The following is a 17,213-nucleotide window of genomic DNA, read 5'->3' as shown; positions in this document are numbered from 1 at the left end:
GGGAACCACCTACAGCGATGGGGCGATGGGGTTTCACCTACAGGCGGGCAAACAGGCACTCCTCCTCACTGTCCCAGTCACCTGACATGCCTTCTCTGCACACTCAGGTCGTGACGCCCCACGAAGTGCCCATCGCGCCCCAAGCTCCTTACCTGCCTCCTCCCCACACTCCGGGACGTGCCTTACTAACGCCTCACCAGAGCGCATGTGCCCTTCTCAGGCACAGCCCCACGGCGCACAGTGCCAGCTTATTGGCCTGCGGGAAGTGGGTTCCGAAGAGAAGCCCCTCAGTTTCCGGAAGCCCCGCCCTGCAGATTGTTCCCAGGATGCAACACGGGCTCGCGTCTAAAAGAGCTGTGCTTTGTTGGGACTACCTGGGAGTTTCCGCCTTTGACGAAGTGCGCAGGCGTACTTAGGCGAGGGGGTGGTGACTGTAAGAAGCGGAGGTATCAAGAATGGTACTGGCAGTGGCGGAAGCTCTCCTGTTGCCCTATTCAGCTTCCGGTGTGGTGGGTCCCGGATGTTGAGTGTCTGTGGCGGGTAGACAGCCCGAGCTCCAGAGGCCTCCGTCTTGTAATGGCGGATGTACTTGAGGGGACACGACAGACGGGGAAGGACCCTGATGGTCCGAGGTAACTTTCACAGCAAGTAGAAGGCACTGCTGTGAATATGGTGGCATCAGAGGTGACTGCAAAAAAGGGCAGCCGAGCGAGGAAGAGATACCAGTGATGTCCTAACTGAGCTCCCTGGGTCTGGTAGTGAGGAGCGCGTTCTTAGAATTTGAGCGGCGTCAGGGGCTACAACGTCATGACTCTTGTCCTGTGGTGGACTCGGGCTCCCTGTTCTCAGGTTCTTATGTAGACAGTGAGGGCTCAGGAAGGCTCCCACCACCATCACCATCACTCCACCAAAATGGCTGAAGGACCTTCCTTTAGGGTTGGGGGGATCTCCTCCTTCCACAAGGGATGGCTGTGAAGACAACTCATTCTCTGACTTTCAGATGGATGTGGCCCTCTGATGAGATGTGTGCACACCTCACCGAATGCATATGTCTGTTGAGCCTGGACATTAAGTATTTACTGATGTTCTTCTGTGTAACAGGTGATGTCCTAGGTGCTGCAGTGAACAGAAGAGACAAAATATCCTTGTTCCCTTGAAGCTAATGTAGGGGCCAATAAAAACAAAACAAAACAAGGGATGCAAGTCAAGTGCACTTTGTATGGACAGTGGTAAGAAGAAAAACAAAGATGGGGATGAAGGGTGCAGAGGGCCTGTACTGTGTGTCTGTTACTACCTCTGGGACTCTATCTCTTGAGTGTGCTTGGGTATGTCCACCTGTTTTTCCTAGTGACAAAGTCTGGGTGATTCTGTGGGGACATATATTGGTGTGTCTGGGAGGTCCCACATGTCTCAGTAGTGGTCCTTGTTTTCAGGAAGGAGTGTCTGTGAATGTCCATGTGTCTCACTGCACGGTTGTGATTTTTCTGTGTCTGTGTTTTCCAGTCTTTGTGTGATGAAATACAAAGGCCTAGCAGGCTTAGAGTTATTAATGAATTGTACTTAAGCATTTAGAGGCATATATTTATCGTACTATTAAATTCTTCCAATATATAGTAAAAAAAAAAAAAAAAAAAAAAAAAAAAAAGCTTCACAGTTTTTTTAGTAAGGTTGAGTGAATTTTTTTCAGGGAGTGGGAGACAGAGTCTTGATCCATTGCCCAGGCTACAGTGCAATGGTGCAGTCTCAGCTCACTGCAACCTCTGTCTCCCGTGTTCAAGCAATTCTTGTGTCTTAGCCTCCCAAGTAGCTGGGATTACAGGTGTGTGCCACCATGCCCAGCTAATTTTTTGTATTTTTAGTAGAGATGGAGTTTCACTGTGTTGGCCAGGCTGGTCTCAAACTCCTGATCTCAAGTGATCCTCCACCCACCTCAGCCTCCCAAAGTGCTGGTATTACAGGCATGAGCCACTGCGCCCAGCCTCAAGTTGATTTTTTAAAGTTTGGCATTCATTGTTTATTTAAAAAACAACAATTGGGCAGGGATCAGAGGCTCACACCTGTAATTCCAGCACTTTGAAATGTCGAGGCAGCTGGATTCCTTGAGCTCAGAAGTTCAAGACCAGGCTGGGCAACTTGGAGATACTGCATCTCTGCAAAATATATGAAAATTTGCCAGGTGTGGTGAGGCTCACCTGTAGTCCCAGCTAATCAGGAGACTGAAGCTGGAGGATAGCTTGGACCCAGGAGGTCGAGGCTGCAATAAGCCGTGATCGTGCCACTGCACTCCAACCTGGAAATAAGAGCAAGACCCTATCTTAAGCAATCAAAAAAATCCTATCTGAAGCAGACAAAAACAGTCATATTTTATATTAAAATATATATGAAATGAGTAGAATTATTAACAGGAACCCTGTTTTCTAAATGGTGACCCTTTAAACACTGATTCTTATGGAAGTGGCCAGTACTTTTTGTAAATCATAAAACATGTTTTCTTCAATTTGGTGTGTAAATAAATATCAGAGTTTGCACTTCCATTGGTTCTTAAATAGGAGAATATTTTCAGAAATGGAAGCGTATAAAATGCATCAGGAGTTTTGACCCAATTCCCTAGTGATTGATGGAGGCCAGCCAATCTTCAGTTGCACCTCAGAACCTGCCATTAAATTTAAAATAGAAGATCAGAAACTAAACTTCTAAATTGACAGTGGTCCGACTTTCTCTACCAGCTTCTCAGAGGACTCATCTCTACTGTCACTTTTAATTCTATTCAAGCTGTCAGAGCCTTTAGGCAACCTGTTTCATTACCCACGTCTCAGGCCACACCAATATCCTTAGTTTTGATTAACACTCATTATAGCTTTCTAGTTTCTGAAGCCTCATCGGTAAACTTTCTAGGTAGAGATTTGCTACATAAATTGAATGCCATCTTACAATGTAATGGGAAAGGTGTTTTTATCCCCTTGACCTCAGACCAAACCTCACACTTTCTGTTTTCCCTGATTGAGACGCGTCCTCTGAAGAGGATGCAACCTCAAGTGATATTCCAATTACTTCCAGTTACTGACATTCCAATTAGTCTCTGGGCCTCATATGCAAATGAAGTTGCATTGCTACAGAGCACAGAGACTGTGCACATTGCCTGGAAAAGGAATAAGCCTTTTCAACCAATAGCTCAATGCCCTCTTGTGTCAATATGCAGAACAAGGAACTGAATCTATACTAGACTCTGTTACAGCAGAGTGGCCATTAACTTTACCTTCTCCCACTATTAACACCCTAGTCTTGCCAGTAAAAATAAGAAGGGAAGTTTGATTTTGATAAGAACCAAATTTACCAATTTTACAAATTCTAATAGCCACAATTCTTGTAGTGCCTCACCACTCTACAGTTCCCATTACAACCACTATTTGTACCCCGGTTCCTGCTTATGCAGGCTGGTTTGCTTGAATGGAGCTCTGCTCCGCTGTCTTTTCCATTCTTTTGCACGCTGATTCACAGTTCCTCTGTGCAGTTCTCTTTCGAGGACAGTGGGCATGGCCTGCATACCTCAGGAATATTGTTGCTCCCCCATCAATATTTTCCCAAGTCCTTAAGGCTTGCTCAGACTTGTAACTTTTATCCAAGGCTCTACTCTTGTTCAGTATACTGATAATCTCTTTGTACCCAAGCTAAGCAAGGTGGTCTTATGGATTTCCTCATTCTCCTAGAGACACGAACTGAATTAGGTCATAAAGCCTCGCAATCTAAATTTCAGTGGGTGCAGAAAGTTACTACTTAGGATGTGAGATATCTCAGGGCACCCAAAGCTCAGCCAGAATGCCTTGAATCAATTTTTTTTTTTTTTTTTTGAGAAGGAGTCTTGCTCTGTCGCCCAGGCTGGAGTGCAGTGGCTGGATCTCAGCTCACTGCAAGCTCCGCCTCCCGGGTTCACGCCATTCTCCTGCCTCAGCCTCCCGAGTAGCTGGGACTACAGGCGCCCGCCACCTCGCCCGGCTAGTTTTTTGTATTTTTTAGTAGAGACGGAGTTTCACTGGGTTAGCCAGGATGGTCTCGATCTCCTGACCTCATGATCCGCCCGTCTCGGCCTCCCAAAGTGCTGGGATTACAGGCTTGAGCCACCGCGCCCGGCCCCAGCTAGTTTTTTTTGTATTTTTTAGTAGAGACGGGGTTTCACCATGTTAACCAGGATAGTGTCCATCTCCTGACCTCATGATCCGCCCGTCTCGGCCTCCCAAAGTGCTGGGATTACCGGCTTGAGCCACTGCGCCCGGCACCTTGAATCAATTTTATCCATTGCTGTCCCCAGAATAAAAGCAGGTATGGGCCAGGTGCAGGGGCTTATGCCTGTAATCCCAGCACTTTGTGAGGCCAAGATGGGTGGATCACGAGGTCATGAGATCGAGACCATCCTAGCTAACACAGTGAGACCCTGTCTCCACTAAAAATACAAAAAATTAGCCGGGCGTGGGGGCAGTCACCTGTAGTCCCAGCTACTCGGGAGACAGAGGCAGGAGAATTGCTTGAACCCAGGAGGCAGAGGTTGCAGTGAGCCAAGATCATGCCGTTGCACTCCAGCCTGGGCAACAGAGTGAGACTCTGTCTTAAACAAACAAACAAAACAGACATGTATAATTCTAGGAACAGCTGGCTATCTTCACTGAGAATTCCTAATTATGCTGCCTTTGCTAAACCTCTGTATGCCGTCTTTTCAGATCTGCCTCAGAGCCTATTATCTGCCCCTCAGAGACATCGACCTTCTTTGGTTTTTTTTGTTTTTTGTTTTTTGTTTTTTGAGACGGAGTCTTGCTCTCTCACCCAGGCTGGAGTGCAGTGATGCAATCTCGGCTCACTGCAAGCTCCGCCTCCCGGGTTCACGCCATTCTCCTGCCTCAGCCTCCGGAGTAGCTAGGACTACAGGTGCCCGCCACCGCGCCCGGCTAGTTTTTTGTATTTTTAGTAGAGACGGGGTTTCACCGTGTTGGCCAAGCTGTTCTCGATCTCCTGACCTCGTGATCCGCCTGCCTCGGCCTCCCAAAGTGCTGGGATTACAGGTGTGAGCCACTGCGCCCGGCCACATGGACATTCTTATCCAGTTGCATGATGGGTGGGCAGGGAAAGGGCTGTAGGTCTGTCGGGTCAAACATCAAAAATCAAAGTAGCCTCTTGACTACATTTCACCCCCTCCCCCGCCCCAGAATTTGCTCAGTGACTGAAATTCACCATGTGTCATGTACTTGAATTTTAATTTGGCCAAGTACAAATTTTAAAAGCCATTTGCCCAAGCAACATAGTATAATTTGAAAAGCAGGTCTTGGCCAGGCACAGTGGCTCACACCTGTAACCCCAGCACTTTGGGAGACTGAGGCAGGCAGATCACCTGAGGTCAGGAGTTCGAGACCAGCCTGGCCAATATGGTGAAACACCGTCTCTACTAAAAATACAAAAATTACCCAGGCGTGGTCGTGGGCGCCTATAATCCCAGCTACTTGGGAGGCTGAGGCAGGAGAATGGCGTGAACCCGGGAGGCGGAGCTTGCAGTGACCTGAGATCCGGCCACTGCACTCCAGCCTGGGGGACAGAGTGAGACTGTCTCAAAAAATAAAATAGGCAGGGTACAGTGGCTCACGCCTGTAATCCTAGCACTTTGGGAGGCCAAGGCAGTTGGAACACGAGGTCAGGAGATCAAGACCATCCTGGCTAACATGGTGAAACCCCGTCTCTACTGAAAAATACAAAAATTAGCCAGGCGTGGCCGGGCATGGTGGCGGGCGCCTGTAGACCCAGCTACTTGGGAGGCTGAGGCAGGAGAATGGTGTGAACCTGGGAGGCGGAGGCTGCAGTGAGCTAAGATCATGCCACTGCATTCCAGCCTGGGCAACAGAGCAAGAGACTCCATCTCAAAAAAAAAAAAAAAAAAAAAAAAATTAGCTGGGCATGTTGGCGCACGCCTGTAATCCCAGCTACTTGGGAGGCTTAGGCAGGCGAATCACTTGAACCCGGGAAGCAGAGGTTACAGTGAGCCGAGATTGTGTCACTGCACTCTAGCCTGGGTGACAAAGCAAGACTCCATGTCAAATAATCATAATAATAAAATAATAATAAAATAAAAAATAAAAAGTGGGTCTTGAAAGAGTATTCAGCCGGGCGCGGTGGCTCAAGTCTGTAATCCCAGCACTTTGGGAGGCCGAGACGGGCGGATCACGAGGTCAGGAGATCGAGACCATCCTGGCTGACACGGTGACACCCCATCTCTACTAAAAAATACGAAAACTTAGCCGGGTGAGGTGGCAGGCTCCTGTAGTCCCAGCTACACAGGAGGCTGAGGCAGGAGAATGGCGTAAACCCGGGAGGTGGAGCTTGCAGTGAGCTGAGATCCGGCCACTGCACTCCAGCCTGGGCGACAGAGCGAGACTCCGTCTCAAAAAAAAAAAAAAAAAAAAAAAAGAGTATTCAGATGCAGTTGTCTCGGGGCGTTGGAGTTCCATGGCATCTTTTCAAATATTTCAGTAACGTTTTAGACCATTGTCTTATTTATTGTTGTTGGGGGAAAGGCTTATGGGGTGGCTGTGTAAACCAGCCATAAAAATATGGGACAATAAGTTGTGGAAAGCCACAAGAGGCCTCTGAGGAGGAAAGCCTTCTTATCGCCATTATGTTCCCATGCTCAGAGCGAGACCCGCTCTCTTATCCATAAACACTGTGTTCAAGGAGAAAGACACTCCTTTGAAGCACTGGAATGTGGACAGACGTGCAGGCTCCTAGTTAAGCTGCTCCCACTAGCTACTCTCCGAAGGACAGCACAAAGGAGATTAATTAATTAATTAATTTATTTATTTATTTATTTATTTTTTTTTTTTTTTTTTGAGACGGAGTCTCGCTCTGTCGCCCAGACTGGAGTGCAGTGGCGCGATCTCGGCTCACTGCAAGCTCCGCCTCCCGGGTTCACGCCATTCTCCTGCCTCAGCCTCCGGAGTAGCTGGGACTACAGGCGCCCGCCACCACGCCCGGCTAATTTCTTTTTGTATTTTTAGTGGAGACGGGGTTTCACCGTGTTAGCCAGGATGGTCTCGATCTCCTGACCTCGTGATCCGCCCGCCTCGGCCTCCCAAAGTGCTGGGATTACAGGCTTGAGCCACCGCGCCCGGCCAAGGAGATTAATTTAAACCACCACTGCTATAGATTACGCGTGTGACGCACTGCCTCCCTTTCACCATTTCGCCCTGAACGTCTGCTTCTTAGATCTAAGTGACTGCACTCAATAAATAGTGAGGAGACCAGAACTTGGTGCCTTTTGCAGCCTCCATTGTGCAATTGGCCCCCTGGCCCCCACTCTTTGTGACCTCTTAACCTGTCTCTTCTCATTCCTTCATCGCCACTGGACTTTGGGTACCCTACGGGTGATGTTGAGGCTGGTCTCCAACAATTATTTATGCAACCCTTCCAGTACCCACGTACAGCGTACAGCCAGCAGCCCCTTTAAGGGAACATAACTCTCCCTGGCTGGCCAATAAATAGTCCTGAGCCAAGCAGTCATCAGCTGTTGCATCTGCCAGGGAGTGTTATCCTTCACGGAAAGCATCTAAAGCATTAGCTATCCGCCGCGTGTGGTGACAGTGTGCTGAATGTTTTCCGATGGCTTCCTGGTTTGAGTTGACAGGACGACATCATGTGTGCCAAAGGCAGTGCCTGTCATGGCCCGAAAAGTATGTGCAATGAGCAGAAAATTAGCACACTTGTGTCAAGAGGAGGTTTGGGAGTGGGTGTGAGATGGAGCAGGGACTCCCTTCTTGGGACCTGTGGGTCTCCCAAGCATAGAACTAAAGAACAATCTTGTGTTTCTTCAAGGTAAATTTCAGTCACCTACTTGGCCTCAAGAAGTAAATAAGCAACTCGATAAGCAAGAAGGTAACAGTAGCCTAAAACAATAGCCAAGGAAGCTAGAATCATGGGATGTTTCGTTCTCCTATAGAAACTAAAGATGGTTAGGCATGGTGACTCACACGTGTAGGCCCAGCACTTTGGGAGGCTGAGGCAGGAGGATTGCTTGAGGCTGGGAGTTTGAGACCAGCCTGGGCGACATGGCAAAACCCTGTCTCTACAAAAAAAAAAAAAAAAAAGAAGAAGAAAATTAGCCTGGCATGGCAGTGTGTATCTGTAATCTCAGCTACCTGGTAAGCTGATGTGGGAGATCTCTTGAGCCCAGGAAGTGGAGGTTGCAGTGAGCTGTGATCACACCACTGCACTCCAGCCTGGGCGACAGAGCAAGACCCCATCTCAAAAAAAGAAAACTAAAGATAATTTTTTTTTTTTTTTTTTTTTTTTGAGACGAAGTCTCGCTCTGTCACCCAGGCTGGAGTGTAGTGGTGCAATCTCTGCTCACTGCAAGCTCCGCCTCCCGAGTTCACGCCATTCTCCTGCTTCAGCCTCCCGAGTAGCTGGGACTACAGGTACCGCCACCACGCCCAGTTAATTTTTTTGTATTTTTAGTAGAGACGGGGTTTCACCGTGTTAGCCAGGATGGTCTCGATCTCCTGACCTCGTGATCTGCCCGTCTCAGCTTCCCAAAGTGCTGGGATTACAGGCGGAGCCACCGCGCCCAGCCAGATAACATCTTAATATATGTCTCTGAGGTGTTTTTCAGAAACCCCAACCCCCACCAAACAAATTATCCCATGAGTAGACCACAAGTGGACAAGATAAGGGGGAACTGGGGATTGACCTCTGACCTCCACTTTCTACTCCAAATTTCTTCCTGAGGGTACTGGAGTTGGTCACACCCATGAGCCAGAGCTAATATTCGTTTCTACTGACACTGCGTTTTTAACAAAGCTTCTCTTCACCAACTGCAAATTGGAAAATCTTTGACTCTACCTATGACCGGTAAGCCCCCCACTTCAAGATATACCAGCCTTTTAGGTCAAAACCAATGTGTAGCTTTTATATATTAAGTTACCTTTTTGCCTATGACTTCTGCTCTTCTAACATTTACCCCTGCCTTTAACAACCTTTACCTGTGAGCCACCAAGGGTGCTGGGACTTAAGCATGAGCTGCCTGATCCTCCTTGCTGGACACCTCGTAAATACACACTTTCCTTTCTACCACAGCGAACCTCGGTGCGGATATCTGGCCTTACGTTGCTGGGTGAATGGACTCCAGTTCAGTTCTCAAACAGGTGCCCAAGAGGAAATACTGACCCCTCCCCCAGGTCACACAGACGACAGATGATGTTCAAAAGAAGGCCCGGCCGGGCGCAGTGGCTCAAGCCTGTAATCCCAGCACTTTGGGAGGCCGAGACGGGCGGATCACGAGGTCACAAGATCAAGACCATCCTAGCTAACATGGTGAAACCCCGTCTCTACTAAAAAAATACAAAAAACTAGCCGGGCGAGGTGGCGGGCGCCTGTAGTCCCAGCTACTCCGGAGGCTGAGGCAGGAGAATGGCATGAACCCGGGAGGCGGAGCTTGCAGTGAGCTGAGATCCGGCCACTGCACTCCAGCCTGGGTGACAGAGCGAGACTCCGTCTCAAAAAAAAAAAAAAAAAAAAAAAAGAAGGCCCAAGAAGGGACATAAGAGTCACGTCCGGTAGAGAACTATCTCAGTTAACAAAACCCCAGGGGAGTGACCATTTTGAAATAAGCATCTGGGCCGGGCGCGGTGGCTCACGCCTGTAATTCCAGTACTTTGGGAGGCCGAGGTGAGCAGATCACAAGGTCAGGAGATTGAGACCATCCTGGCTAACACAGTGAAACCCCATCTCTATTAAAAAAATATATACAAAAAATTATCTGGGCGTGGTGGCGGGCGCCCGTAGTCCCAGCTACTCAGGAGGCTGAGGCAGGAGAATCGCTTAAACGTGGGAGGCAGAGGTGGCAGTGAGCCGAGATCGCGCCACTGCACTCCAGCCTGGGCAACAGAGCGAGACTCCATCTCAGAAAAAGAAAAAAAGAAAAGAAAAAGAAAGAAGCATGTGTTAATGTGTTGTGGGTTGTACTCTAAGGTGCCAATAAGTCTGATGATCAGGACAAAGTAAGGGGCCCTAAAGGCTGGGGTTGAGCCTAAGTAAAGCTGTACACGGTGGAGAAGACCCATTTAGAAGACCATGTGTGGTCTGTAGTGTCAACAAGATTTGTTTGAGCCATCAGTTCCACGAGGCCTCTAGCCCCAGAGTATAAGAGAGCAGAAAGTTTCTTTTTTTTTTTTTTTTGAGACAGAGTCTCGCTCTGTAGCCCAGGCTGGAGTGCAGTGGCTGGATCTCAGCTCACTGCAAGCTCCGCCTCCCGGGTTCACGCCATTCTCCGGCCTCAGCCTCCCAAGTAGCTGGGACTACAGGCGCCCGCCACCTCGCCCGGCTAGTTTTTTGTATTTCTTAGTAGAGACGGGGTTTCACCGTGTTAGCCAGGATGGTCTCGATCTCCTGACCTCGTGATCCACCCGTCTCGGCCTCCCAAAGTGCTGGGATTACAGGCTTGAGCCACCGCGCGCGGCCCAGAAAGTTTCTTTGAATGCCTTATTCAAGAGCCCAGTGTTGGCCGGGCACGGTGGCTCACGCCTGTCATCCCAGCACTTTGGGAGGCCGAGGCGGGTGAATCATGAGGTCAAGAGATCGAGACCATCCTCACCAATATGGTGAAACCCCGTCTCTACTAAAAACACAAAAATTAGCCGGGTGTGGTGGCAGGTGGCTGTAGTCCCAGCTACTGGGGATGCTGAGGCAGGAGAATCACTTGAACCCGGGTGGTAGAGGGTGCAGTGAGATGAGATTGTGCCACTGCACTCCAGCCTGGTGACAGAGTGAGACTCCATCTCAAAATAAATAAATAAATAAAAGAGCCCAGTGTTGTGTTGGAACAGGAGTTAAAACAAATTAAAGAATGTGTAAGCAGAAACTCAGTTGTAAGGAAGAAAACCCAATTCCTGGCCAGGCGCAGTGGCTCACGCCTGTAATCCCAGCACTTTGGGAGGCCGAGGCAGGTGGATCATGAGGTCAGGAGATTGAGACCACCTGTAAAACAGTCCCCCACTTTACAAAAAATGGAGGCCGAGGCAGGTAATCCCAGCACTTTGGGATCATGAGGTCAGAGAGAGATGAGACCATCCTCCTGAAACCCCGCTCTACTAAAAAAAAATACAAAAAAACTAGCCGGGCGAGGTGGCGGGCGCCTGTAAACTCGGGAGGCAGTGGCGTAAACCCGGGGGGCGGAGCTTGCAGTGAGCTGAGATCTCTACTCCAAAAGCCAGACAAAAAAAAAAAAAAAATTAGCCAGGCGTGGTGGCGGGCACCTGTGGTCCCAGCTACTCAGGAGGCTGAGGCAGGAGAATGGCCATGAACCCAGGAGGCAGAGCTTGCAGTGAGCCGAGATCGTGCCACTGCACTCCAGCCTGGGCGACAGAGCAAGACTCCGTCTCAAAAAAAACAAAAAACAAAAACCAAAATGAAAACCCAATTCCCCCTGAGAAAAAGAAAGAGCTGGAGTCCTTTAAAAATTAACTGCCTGTTTTTCTGTGGCTGGTGAGCCTTATCTCTCCTCCTTTCCCAGGCATTGTGAAGACCCTGTTTCCCTAGCTGGGTAGCTGCAATGTCATTAGACAGATAAACTCAAGTTGTAAAACATGTTTTTCCTTGAAAAGTAAGAAATGATGTAATGCATGTCTCAGTTAATTGAATAACTGTCTTTGTTTCTCGCTTCTGTAATATCCTTCCCCCTGCACAAATCTCTCCCCGCCCCACAAAATGCTTAAAAGGTAACTTAACTCTTTGTTGAGGGCTCAGTCATTTGCATGTTACTCTGACTGGGTCGGGGCACCTACATAGTAAATATCCTCCTGAACACATCGGTCTCTCTGATTCCTTATCGATCCCGCTACAGTGTAGTTTGAGAAAAGAACTGAGCACCTTGGTCACTGTCAGTAATGTCTCTAACCCCAAGGGTAGGGTGTGTCTTGGTGAAACCCTGTATTGTGGCCCAGCAGGAGAATGTCTGGTGGGATTGGTAAGGAACATGCTCATTTAAGTGGCTACCGTGATCAAAGTATAGGGAATAGCCTCTGCAAAGGTGAGCAGTGGGCGGGGACCCTATATAATCTGTTTGCTCTCGGCCCTACGAACAGGCTTCCAGGGATTATGCCCCCTTGTTTATATGTCGTTTGCCTCTAGAATATTCAAGCCATTTCATCTACCTGCACATTAAGCACTCAGCTCTGAAGTTGGAGTTTTGATAGGTACCCAGATATTCGTGACCTGGATTTTTACTTGGGAACTGTGAGGCAAAATATCCCCAGAGTGCTTTACCTCAAAATATTGACCTAGGATAAAGAGTTGTTGCCACAGTGTTTTGTTTTTGTTTTTGTTTGTTTGTTTGTTTTTGAGACACAGTTTCGCTCTTGTTGCCTAGGCTGGAGTGCAGTGGGGCAATCTCAGCTCACTGCAACCTCCACCTCCCAGGTTCAAGTGATTCTTCCGCCTCAGCCTCTGGAGTAGCTGGGATTACAGGTGTGCACCACCATGCCCAGCTAATTTTTTTGTATTTTTAGTAGAGACGTGGTTTCATCATGTTTCCAGACTGGTCTCAAACACCTGACGTTAGTTGACCTGCCTGCCTCGGCCTCCCGAAGTGCTGGGATTCCAGGCGTGAGCCACCACGCCTGGCCAGCTAGACCATTGCTAATGGCTCAAGAGTTCAGTTCTAGCAGTTGTGCGGACTCTAGTTAGGGAAGGTAAACTCTTCCTTGGTCACTCACTTGACCCCATGGGCCTTCCCAGGGTCTACTGGTCAGCAGAGAGACGAGACCTCCTCCAGCATCATGGAATCTGGCAACAGACTGAGGACAGAAGAAGCTGCTTTTTTCTTTTTCTTTTCTTTCTTTTTTTCTTTTCTTTTTTTTTTTTTTTTTTTTGACAGAGTTTGTTTTGTTTTGTTTTGTTTTGTTTTGCTTTGAGACAGAGTCTTGCTCTGTCGCCCAGGCCGGAGTGCAGTGGCGCAATCTCAGCTCACTGCAAGTTCTACCTCCCGGGTTCACGCCATTCTCCTGCCTCAGCCTCCCCAGTAGCTGGAACTACAGGCGCCGCCACCACGCCCGGCTAATTTTTTGTATTTTTAGTAGAGACGGGGTTTCACCGTGTTAGCCAGGATGGTCTTGATCTCCTGACCTCGTGATCCGCCCACCTCGGCCTCCCAAAGTGCTAGGATTACAGGCATGAGCCACCCTGCCCGGCCGAAGCTGCTTTGTTCTACAGGTGGATAACCGAAGGGCCCAGGTTTGCCTCTAAATCAGCACCATTTTCATTTCAGGAAGGAGACCACTGTGGGTGGGGGATGCTGCCTGCAGGACCCAAGACCTGAGAACTGACCAATCAGGCAGCTGGGGTGGGGCCTTGAGAACTGACCAATCAGGGGAGCTTAGGTGGAGCATGGAGAACTGTCAATGGGGGGGGGTGGGTTGGGGCAGAGCCTGGAGACCTGTCCAATCAAAGGAGCTGAGGCAGGGCCTGGAAACCTGACCAATTAGGAAAGCCGGGATGGGGCCTGAAGAACTGTCCAGTCAGCAGAGCTCAGGGCTAGCAAGCTGACCAACTAGAAGAGCAGGGGCAGAGTCTAAGGAACTGTCCAATCAGGGGATTTGGGATGTGACTGGTGAACTCTCCACTCAGACGTGAGCAGAGAAGAGAACCGTCCAATCAGCCCCAGGGGCGGGGCATTGCCGCCCTCCCTGCTGAGCACTCCCGGCCTGCCCTGAGTGACCACGGGTGTTCCCGTTGTGCTCACCGGTACCCGCTGCGAGGCGCAGGGAGCTCGGCGAAGAGCTCAGGTCTTGGGTCCTGCAGGACATGGTGAGTGCAGGGCAGGAGCCGAGCCTGAGCCGGAGTCCTGGGAGGGGAGGGTTGGAAGCGGCCAGAACACGCTGAAACTCCCAGGGGAGCCGCCTGGGAGCCCCATGGAGCCTCTGTCCCCGTGTCACCCCCGGGTCCTGCGGGGAATCCCCTGCCCAAGTCTTCATGCCCTGCAAAGTCGTAGTTGTCAGGACGCTGGGATGGAGGGAAAAGAAAAGACAGAGATGACTCCTGCCCTGGGGGGGTCTCACAAAGTTAACTGGAAGAAAAACTAACCCAAAGTCCAAAAACAAAAACAAACAAACAAACAAAAAAACAAAAAACCCACCCCAGCGACGCGGTGCAACAACCCCCAAAGCAGAATGCGCTTTGGATGCAAACTTTGGGCCCAGGCCCACGTCCCTGGGAGGGGCGAGGGGTGGACAGGTGGTGCGGGCGCTCCTGACCCCAAAGGCCCGCAGGCCGGACTCCAGGCCAGCCGCCCCTGCCTGGGCCTCTCTCCTTCTAAAGATGGATTTGGTTACTTGAGCCTGAGATTTTTTTCAGTCCATGGAACATACAGTAAAGAAGAGAGTTTGAAAGATAAAATATTTCCAAGGAGGTGAATTTCAGAAAAAAAATAAAGTTCTCGTCTTACATTCCATTTGTTAAAAATTCTTCCGTGCCTTTCTTTTTTTTTTTCCCTGTTCCTTTTTTGCACGTATGGTTAAGTTTCTCACATCTGTTGTTTTCTTTTCGGTGATGACAAATGGGATTCCAGGGCTTAGCCCTTGACGGGGCTCCCGGGAAAAAGAATCGCAGAGAAAGAGAGAAAATCTCTCTCTTATTATGACACCCTCCGAAATGAATACATTCCTATAAGAAAAAATGTTTGGTGTTTAATTTGGTGAATTACAAAAACTTGCTAAAATATCAGTTATTCTCTTTTTCCAGGGTAGGGCATTTGTAACAGATAATAATTCTGTTATTTTATTTTATTTTTTTTTTTAATTTTTTTTGAGACGGAGTCTCGCTCTGTCGCCCAGGCTGGAGCGCAGTGGCCAGATCTCAGCTCACTGCAAGCTCCGCCTCCCGGGTTCACGCCATTCTCCTGCCTCAGCCTCCCGAGTAGCTGGGACCACAGGCGCCCGCCACCTTGCCCGGCTGGTTTTTTGTATTTTTTTTTAGTAGAGACGGGGTTTCACCGTGTTAGCCAGGATGGTCTCGATCTCCTGACCTCGTGATCCACCCGTCTCGGCCTCCCAAAGTGCTGGGATTACAGGCTTGAGCCACCGCGCCCGGCCTGTTCTTTTATTTTTTATTTTTTTGAGACAGAGTCATGCTCTGTCGCCCAGGCTGGAGTGCAGTGTCACGATCTCGGCTCACTGCAACCTCCACCTCCCGGGTTCAAGGGATTCTCCTGCCTCGACCACCCGAGTAGCTGGGGTTACAGGCATGCATGGCCACACCCAGCTAAGTTGTGTATTTTTAGTAGAGACGGGGGGTTCCACCATGTTGGTCAGGCTGGGCTCGAACTCCTGACCTCAGGTGATCCGCCCGCCTCAGCCTCCCAAAATGCCGGGATTATAGGTGACAGCCGCCATGCCCAGCCCCTTTAATCACTCTTTTGTATTCACTCATAAGGATATGTTGTTAGTGTTTGTTAGTTCCACTGTTTGCTAGTGATTGGGCGTTTTCAAATTTTTTCCATTATGACCAGGGCCACTAAAGACATTATTATATGTGTATCCACTTGAATGTCTTGTTCTCATCTGCTTTGCAGCATACCCTCATCCTCTTCCCCAAAAGCCTGATCCAAAATAATAAAAATTAGCCTGCCTCCCTGAGCTCTGCTGATTGGACAGTTCTTCAGGCCCCACCCCAGCTTTCGTAATTGGTCAGGTTCCCAGGCCCTGCCTCAGCTCCCTTGATTGGACAGGTCTCCAGGCTCTGCCCCAACCCCCCTGATTGACAGTTCTCCATGCTCCATCTACGCTCCCCTGATTGGTCAGTTCTCTAGGCCCCACCCCAGCTGCCTGATTGGTCAGTTCTCAGGTCACATATAACCGTCTACAACTGAGTTGCTGGTGACTCCATGATGCCAGTTTTCCTGAGTGAAATAATCAGTCTTCCTCGATTCTCCCTGTTCTGTCTTGCCCCAGCTTGAGCCCATCAGGAAATTGTGTATCTCCTCTTAGGCTGGTCCTGCACGCGACTGCACTGTGACCACCCAAGGTGACACGCCTGCTTCTCACCTCGTGCGGCTTTCGCCTCCTAGCAGGTGTCCTGGTGTCTGCATCTGCCCCCTATGATCTAGTCTCAGCTGTCACATGAGATCACTGCTCTGTGCAAAGGCCTGGAGTCATTCAGAGCCAAAGCCAAAGTCCTTCCTGTGGCTGATGAGTTCCCCACAAAGTGATGTGCCTCACTTCCCATCACTCGACCCCCTTTGGCTGTCATGTCCCCATCCCCCTCTGCCCCGTCACACAGGCTCTGGCTGTACCTGAAAGAGCCAAGGGCCCACTCCTTCCTTAGGGCCTAACCTCTGGCTGTTTCTCCCACACAGAACAATTTTCTCCTTTCTGTATTTTTTCATTGTATACTACATTTGCCATGATTAAAGTGGATCACTTCTGAAAGCTTCTGTTGTTTCTAATTTCAGGGAGCAGATGGCATTTTACTATTTTGGGCTAGGCCCCCATACCTGTAATCCCAGCACTTTGGGAGGCCGAGGCAGATGGATCAGTTGAGGTCAGGAGTTCAAGACCAGCCTGACCGACATGGTAAAACCCTGAGTCTACTAAAAATAAAAATAAGGCCAGGCGCGGTGGCTCACGCCTGTAATCCCAGCACTTTGGGAGGCCGAGACGGGCGGATCACGAGGTCAGGAGATCGAGACCATCCTGGTTAACACAGTGAAACCCTGTCTCTACTAAAAATACAAAAAATTAGCCGGGTGCAGTGGCGGGCACCTGTAGTCCCAGCTACAGGGGAGGCTGAGGCAGGAGAATGGCGTGAACCCGGGAGGCGGAGCTTGCAGTGAGCCGAGATCGTGCCACTGCACTCCAGCCTGGGCGACAGAGCGAGACTCTGTCTCAAAAATAAATATATAAATAAAATTTAAATAAATAAATAAATAAAAATAAAAATTAGCCAGGTGTGGTGGCACACACCTGTAATCCCAGTTAGTTGGGAAGCTGAGGTGGGAGGATGGCTTGAGCCCAGGAGTTCATGGCTGCAGTGAGCTCTCATTGTGCCATTGCATTCCAGCCTGTGTAGCAGAGTGAGACCTTGTCTCTAAAAAATTTTCTGGCTGGTTGCAGTGGCTCATGCCTATAATCCCAGCACTTTGGGAGGCCAAAGCAGGCAGATCGCCTGAGGTCAGGAGTTTGAGACCAGCCCTG

At 49.5% G+C, this 17,213-nt stretch overlaps 3 protein-coding genes across 3 annotated transcripts in view; all 3 read left to right on the top strand.

The window, feature by feature from the left end:
* ZNF57 (zinc finger protein 57) overlaps positions 1 to 17,213 on the top strand; it is an 84,484-nt gene that overhangs the window by 19,723 nt on the left and 47,548 nt on the right. The gene's annotated exons all lie outside the window — the stretch shown is intronic.
* Positions 1 to 17,213, top strand: part of ZNF556 (zinc finger protein 556) — a 433,150-nt gene that overhangs the window by 408,361 nt on the left and 7,576 nt on the right. Inside the window, exon 2 of the mRNA XM_050770516.1 lies at positions 13,738 to 13,830. Within this exon, the coding sequence (XP_050626473.1) occupies positions 13,828 to 13,830 (3 nt within the window). The 5' untranslated portion in view covers positions 13,738 to 13,827. The remainder of the gene's footprint in view (positions 1 to 13,737; positions 13,831 to 17,213) is intronic.
* The window catches only part of NCLN (nicalin), a 353,563-nt gene continuing 345,959 nt past the window's right edge, over positions 9,610 to 17,213 (top strand). Inside the window, exon 1 of the mRNA XM_050770374.1 lies at positions 9,610 to 9,619. The gene's annotated coding sequence lies outside the window, so the exon portion shown is untranslated. The remainder of the gene's footprint in view (positions 9,620 to 17,213) is intronic.

This window comes from Macaca thibetana, chromosome 19 (assembly GCF_024542745.1).
Source record: "Macaca thibetana thibetana isolate TM-01 chromosome 19, ASM2454274v1, whole genome shotgun sequence".
Lineage (NCBI taxonomy): Eukaryota > Metazoa > Chordata > Mammalia > Primates > Cercopithecidae > Macaca > Macaca thibetana.
Note: the sequence above shows the minus strand (reverse complement) of the source record. Positions and strands in the feature narration are given on the sequence as shown.